This window comes from Macrotis lagotis, unplaced genomic scaffold (genome assembly GCF_037893015.1).
Source record: "Macrotis lagotis isolate mMagLag1 unplaced genomic scaffold, bilby.v1.9.chrom.fasta BILBYCTG594, whole genome shotgun sequence".
Lineage (NCBI taxonomy): Eukaryota > Metazoa > Chordata > Mammalia > Peramelemorphia > Peramelidae > Macrotis > Macrotis lagotis.
In genome coordinates, this window is record NW_027422501.1 from 14,914 (window position 1) to 22,759 (window position 7,846).

The 7,846-nt window shown below is 32.6% G+C and overlaps 1 protein-coding gene across 1 annotated transcript; it reads right to left on the reverse strand.

The window, feature by feature from the left end:
* Nucleotides 1–4,953: 4,953 nt before the first annotated feature.
* Nucleotides 4,954–5,916, reverse strand: LOC141504174 (olfactory receptor 2AJ1-like). Its single transcript, XM_074208987.1, has one exon. It carries the CDS (start codon nt 5,914–5,916, stop codon nt 4,954–4,956), a length of 963 nt encoding a protein of 320 aa, XP_074065088.1.
* Between the last annotated feature and the right edge of the window lie 1,930 nt (nt 5,917–7,846).

Genomic DNA, 7,846 nt, shown 5'->3' on the forward strand with positions numbered 1-7,846 from the left:
TTTTGAATATGTATTTTGCAAATTAAAAGATTATTAACAGAACTATAAAGAAAATCTTGTAATCATAAAAATTTTTAGAAACATCTGATCTTAAGAATTTTTTTATTTCAAAGTTTTAGGGCATAAAGGGAATATACTTTAAATTGAAAATGATTATGTATACATAGTAAACTGTATAAGAACAGATTCAAAAATTTTTTAATTTAAAATTATGTTACATTAACAAAATATGAATGAATTAAAGTGTCATTCATCACATTTGTAAAGATCTGTTATAAGAAAAGTAGAAAAAATACTTGCCAATGAATCACATCTCTCAAAGTCTTTTTGGCCCAGAGAGTTTGTGAATAGTTTTTTCCATCTCATGTTTATGAAATCATATCTATTAAAATTATATTTGTATCTTATTAAACTAGCTTTGGTAAAAAATTTACATTGGGTTTTTGAAATTACTATATATATATATATATATATATATTGAAAACTAAATTCATAGAGAATCTTATTTTATTTTTTGAAAATATTATTATATTTGGGATAAAAGGAAAATAAGCTTATAAATTTATATATAAAAGATAGACAAATCTAAGGTTAAGTTTAAAAGAACTTGTTTCATTTTGGCTTTAAGAGAATGAAATGTCAGCCTGGGACTCTAATGTTTCACATAGGTTAAGAGTTAATAATATCTAAGCCAAGAATAAATAATTGTATTGCTTTGTAGACATGATAAGGGACATATCATAAGTTATAACCCTCTAGGTTCCCTGAAAGTTTTGATCAATGTAATGAACCTTATTCTGAACCTATAGGTCCAAGCATATTGCATTAACAGAAAAGAAATTATATATTCCTTTTATATCTACACACAAAAAAAGCTATATTATTGGTATTAAGAGAATGGCCACAAGTCCTGAATATTTTTACAGATAGTAAGTATGATTAACATGTCATCAGATGCATAATAACAATCTTTATTAATCATAACACTGATGTAGTATTATTTCAACTCTTTAAAGAATTACTAGAAGTTATTAGAAATGGATATAATTCCTTTTTTTATTGAACATATAAAATCCCATCCTGGATTATGTGGACATATCTATATATCTATATATCTATATCTATATCTATATCTAAATCTGTATCTGTATCTATATCTATATCTGTATCTGTATCTGTATCTGTATCTGTCTCTATCTCTATCTCTATCTCTATATCCATATCTATATCTATCTATCTATATCTATATCTATATCTATATCTATATCTATATCTATATCTATATCTATATCTATATCTATATCTATATCTATATCTATATCTATATCTATATCTATATCTATATCTATATCTCTATCTCTCTATCTATCTATCTATCTATCTATCTATCTATCTATCTATCTAACTATGAAAGAAATCATGGGCCTATAAATCCTTCCATTCCTTATAAGCTTAGTTGAAGAGTAAGATAATCTGTTTTACAAAAAAATTTCATCAGAATCCCTCTTTACTAAGGAAAAAATTTAAAATCACCGGAGAGCAAAGCAGGAATATAGTATAAATCCTAACCATAAAGGGGTATTCACCTACCTTCCAAATTATTTTAAGAATCCTAGAGGTCAGACTCCCAATGAGTTATGGCAGATGGATGTGACTTATTACAGACGTTTTGGAAAAATGAAATCTATTCTGGTTACTGTAGATACATTTAATTTATATACAATGGCAACAGCACAAAGTTCAGAGGCTACATTAGGTTTATTCTATTGTTTGTTGGGATACCAAAATTTATAAGAGCAGATAATGGCCCTGGCTATACTTCTATGGCATTTAAACAATTCTGTCTATACAATATAAAACACCTTACAGGCATTCAATAAAATCTATTGGTTCAAGACTATAGTTCATTAAACATGTTCCCACATAAACAGAAAAGAGGGAATGTAGGGAAGCAGATACCAGACTAAACCTAAATAAAGTTTTGTATTCCTTAGGTATTTGACTTTGGATGATAAGAATAAACCTTGGCTGAAAAACATTTTGGTTATGAAATTACTGTAGATAACATAATAAACATCCCTAAGATGTTTACTAAGATGAAATCCCTCTTAGAGTAATGTGGAAGGATAAAAAAGAAGTGGACATTGGAAAAGACTTGCTCAATTCCTAACCTGGGGTCAAGGACATGCTTTCGTTTTGTCCAAAGATGGAGAAACTGGATGTCAGAAAGAAACATCACCTCAGACTGTGCAGACCAGATGAATCAAGTAATACAGAAAATGCACAACTTACATTTAAGAAATTGAAAAAGAAAGCACAAGAGGAGAATGAACAACAGACCATGCAAATGAAAGTCTATTTGGGAAGTGCAAAAGGAGCTGAATATTAGACTTAGTGCAAAACTTCTATGGGTAACAACTATAGTATGGAGTGAAAAATATGACTGCAGTTATTTTGATAGGGGGAAGCTGAAAAGTAATTTGGGATATCATAGTTACTATTGAAAATATCAAAGAAGAGATGCTGAAAAGTTAGGCAAAATTTTTCTGACTTAAATAGTATCACACCCCATATAGAGGAATTTATAATCATTACTGAGAAAAAGAAGGAAATATTATTAACTGTCAGAATTGCATTATTTGAACAAGTGTATATAAAGATGTTTGAAATAAGGAAAAGACAGAAGCAAAATTTACTCAAGATTTGTCAGAAAATGTTACTTGGTCATTTAACACTCAGAAGATGACTGAAAATCCTTATCATTTGATTAATGCATTGCAAACTTCTATAATAGACAATTTGTGTTAGGGAAGAATATATAGATTTGAGCAACAAATTGTATGATTGGGTTGTATTTTCCACCAGTAATTTGTACATAGTTATAGAAATAGAAATAATAATTTCAATTTTGGTGTAACTATAATATTGATCATGTGTTGCTTATCTCTCAATTTAAAAACTAACTTTTGGTATTGATGATTTGTGTAAGTTGAGTAAAGACATACAAGAAGCTTTACAGTGAGACTTGATTCCTGAAAAGACAGCCAATAAGACAATTGAGTGATTTCATTATCTCACCCTCTTCAGGTATTGGGGCCAGAGTATTATACAATTATGTCTTATACTGATTTTCTTTATGCTTCTCTTTGGTGTTTACCAAGTTTTTTAAATTATTTTTTTCTGTAACCAAAGTCACTGTATATGCTATCAAAAGAGTCCAGGATCATGTCACCCAGGTTGAGCATAAGATCAGGCAATTGTGAGTTTGTTGTGTAAACAGAGAAGAATGAAGTATAGAGGCTGCTCAAGTGAGTTTGGGGTCATGAGGTCAGGGCCAGAAAACCTAAGCTCTGGTGGCCCTTGAGCTGAAAGCTTCCACGGAACTCTGATTTGAATATACAACTGCATCATTTTTGGCCTCACTATTCGATAAACCCTGTTTCTGAACTTCTTGACCCAGGTCACATCCTGCTGGGTTAATTGCTACCCATAACAAAGCTACATTTTTGTTCTATTGTTTTTTAAGAATTCTTAAGACTTAAGGCACAGCTAGGTGGCGCGGTGGATAGGACACAGGCCCTGGAGTCAGGAATACCAGAGTTCAAATGTGGACTCAGACACTTAATAATTACTTAGCTGTGTGGCCTTGGGCTAGCCACTTAACCCCATTGCCTTGCAAAAACTAAAAAAAAAAAAAAAAAAAAAAAAAAAATTCTGAAGGCACTCATTGATTATTTGCTGCAGGAAAAGCACCTTTTAATATGAGGAAAATAAAATAATGATGATGATTTGAGATTTTTCGGAGGCAATCTCTAGCCAATTGTTACGTGAGAAGTATGAACATGATGGACAGTCTCCTAGCCAGAAGGAGATATTAATTTATTTTAAACATAATTTCTAACTAAATGGTTTCATTGCATTGGATTATTGTTTTTATACCTCAAAATCTGTTTATTGCATTTCATTTATAGCACCATCCTTAGTTGGAGCAACAATTGAATTATGATTTTTTTCCTGGATCTCTTATATCAGATTACAGGCTAGCACACTCTTGGTTCCTATTGCTCAAGCTGCCTGAAGCTCTGGTTATATAGTTAATTCCTATATGACAGTGTATTGATAAATGATCTACCTGACATCAGGTATGTTAAAATAGGCAATATGCCAATGAAGCCATTTAGCCCTATGGAATTTGATGTTAAATGATGCAGAGTAAGTGACCTTTCAAAGAATAGCCCTAAGTTCAACTGAGGTAGGAGTCTCTCTCCTTTTTTTTTTAGGTTTTTGTAAGGCAAATGGGCTTAAGTGGCTTGCCCAAGGCCACACAGCTAAGATTATTAATTGTCTGAGACCGGATTTGAACCCAGGTACTGGGCTCCAGTGCTCCTGGTTCCAGGGCCAGTGTTCCATCCACTGAGTTCACCTGGCTGCAACTATTATTATTTTAAATTTTGTTTTAAATTTTTTTCTCTTTCCTTATTGCTCATGCAGGTCTATATTTTGGGGATGGGGAGGGGGTATTATGTTTACTCTTAAACAAAAATATTTTAGTAATGTATAAAAAAATAAGAATAAATAAATAAATTAAAAAGATTCACAAACCAATTCTATTTGACAGCATGATGAAATATGATGACATGAATCACAACCTTTTAAATATTACCTTGACATCTAATTGTTGTCTTCTACATAAGAGATTTTTGTCTAATGGAGGAAATGAAAAATGAATCATAGCATCACTCATGTTATATTTTTTCAGAATTCATAAAATAAATGCAACAAATTGATTTTCCATGGAGAGACATATAGGTGAGTTGGTTGAGTTGATTTTGTCATATATTGAAGGTGAGTAAAAAGTTTCATTTTTAATATCAACCCAAAAAAGTCATGAAGCTATTTGGAATATTTTCCATACATTTCTAATAGATCATCCATGGGCATTCAACCTAATTTTTAATAATAATCATTTCTGTGATAAAGAACTGTACCCAAAACCTTCTTCAAGGCACATAAGACATCTTTATTCCGGAGACTGTAGATGAGAGGATTGAGCATGGGAGTAAGAATGGTATATAGGATGGCTATGACCTTGTCCTGACCAGGTGTATGATAGGACTTTGGTCTCATATATGTAAAAATACCCGAAAAATAGTATATTAAAACAACAATAAGGTGGGAGAAGCACGTGGAGAAGGCTTTTCTCTGCGTCTCCACAGATTTCATATGAAGCACAGTACGGAGAATTTGACCATAAGAGCCAAGGATTATGGAAAGGGGAATTAAGAGGAAAAATACAGCAGTCACAGAGACTCCGCCTTCATATGGTGATGTATCAACACAAGACAGTTTCAACATGGCTGGAATTTCACAGAAAAAATGGTCAATGACCCTTGTTCCACAAAATGGGAGGAGTAGAATATAAGTTGTATGAATTGTAGAATTGATGATTCCCCCAAGCCAGCAGCCAGTGGCCATAAGGACACTGATTTGATGGTTCATGAGGATGGAATAGTGGAGTGGTTGGCAGATGGCTACATAGCGATCATAGGACATGGCTGTGAGAATAAGACATTCAGTACCCAAGGAACTGGTATACAGGAAGATCTGCAACCCACAACCTGCAAATGTGATATATTTCTTGCCAGATATGTAGTTACTGGCCATCTTGGGAACAATATTGGAGATGTTCAAGATATCTGTGAAGGAGAGATGTCTGAGAAGGATGTACATTGGAGTGTGGAGCCGGATGTCATGGTAGATAAGAAGAATCAAAACTGTGTTTCCCATAATTGTCACCATAAAACTGATGAGAATAAGTATTAGGAATAGCAATCCATACTGATTTGGTTCCAATAATCCTAATAGAATGAAATCTCTATCAAAAGTCTGATTCTTTTCCTCCCTCATATGCACCATTTTCCTTTTTCACCTATAGTACAAAAGACAAGTTTTCAAAAGGGAAGAAGATTGGATGAAAACAAAATCCAGAACTCCATGTGTGACTTCAAACTAATAAATATCTACATACTAATAAATCTACATACTAATAAATATCTACAAGATTTAGGTCAAGAAATTCCTATTCAAAGAAATCAGTGAAATAGTTTATTTGAATTAATTGAGTATTAGGGATGATCCATTCTGTAACAGCAATGCTGATAAGGACATCAAAGTGATTCATCTGGACAATTTTACATTCCTATTTTATATTTTAGCTTCATAGGCTAGCAGAAAGCTGATTGAGCCACTCAAAGCCTGGCCTTTCTTCTCAGTTAAATAGTAAGAAACATTTTTCAATGCAAAGAAGAGATGATGAACTATGGGAACTTCAGGGAGAACTTTTTGTAACGGACAAACCAGACTCAGAAATAAAAATTGCCTGAGCCAATCAAGGACTGTTTTATTCATATCTTCAACATCATGACCATTGTGATCATATCTTAATTATTTTTATTATTAATTTTGTTTTTAATTTATAGAGTAAAAGAAGCACTTCCATAAAAAGAGTATATTTAAAAAAATTTACATGGAATTGCAAATAATTTTCCAACTTACTATACATTTGAAATATATAATTAATTTATTAGGTAAATTTCATTTATCCTTTTTTGGTATTTCCTCATTTCAACTAGAATTATAGATGGTTACCGATATACACATAGGTATATACATGTATATGTATGTGTGTCTGTGTGTCAAATTGTTTTATATGAACTTTTCTTTATTAGTACTTTGAATACAGATATCTTTATAAATTATCTGTTTTTAATTCATGTATTTATAATAATCAAAATGTCTTAGTCACTCAAATTCATTCTTAAAACATTATTATTTCCGCTACATACAATGGTCTCTTGATTCTATTCACTTTGAGGTAGAGCATGAAACCTAAGGAGATCAGGATACAAATTTTACATGAAGAATGGGGATCTCCACCTAATTTGACAAGATTAGCAGCCTTTAAGATTACAAATTGTGCTGCTGTTAAAATCATAATTCTCTATATCTTTTCCATGGTAGTCAATTTAATTCTCAAGTGTAGATATGGTAGTCAATTTACATCTCCACCCAATTTCTATATTCACAGTTTTCCTCATAGTTCCCCTGCATCATTCTTGTTGCCTTATCTTTCCTCCCCATCCTCCCACTCCTTTTCCATGGGCTACTCCAAGAATATGATTCTCATTCTGTCCTCAGCCCTCCTGTCTGAATCCACACACCCCTCCAGCAGTTCTACCTTCCAAATTCTAATCTATATCATCCTCCTTTCTATATGTGAAGAACTGAGTATTTCCACAGGTACTAAAAATAACTTTTAATTCGTGAGGTTGTTATGGCTTTTTTGATAAAGTTTATGATAAAAGATTGTCATTGTATTTGGTATTAGTGCCTGTTTTTTGTCTTTTCAATATTGAAGAGGATCAAAATGGCATCTCTATGTTAGAAACAAGTTAGAGCCGTGTGTCTGACTGTGACTGTTTCGAGAAATATGAGTTCGGGATGCACATGTATGGATGTGTTCCACCACAGGTTGGGCACAAGTAGTCCAATTGAGTCCCTGGGGTGGGTTCTCTAAATTTTTGCATCTAATGTTTCTTTCAAAATTTTTCAAGTCTGGCTTGCTCAAGGAACACAGCATCCTCTTTGATAAGGGCACATATGATGGTTCCCATGCCAGTGTTTATCCATGCTGCACAATCAATTCCAAACTTCTTCAGAGAGACCCTGAGAAGGTCCTTGTATCACTTTTTCTGTCCAACTCTGTGAGTACTTCACCTGTGTGAGTTCTCGCTAAAAATAATCTTTTTGGCAAGCAAATATTTGGAAGTTGGACAACATGCCCAAT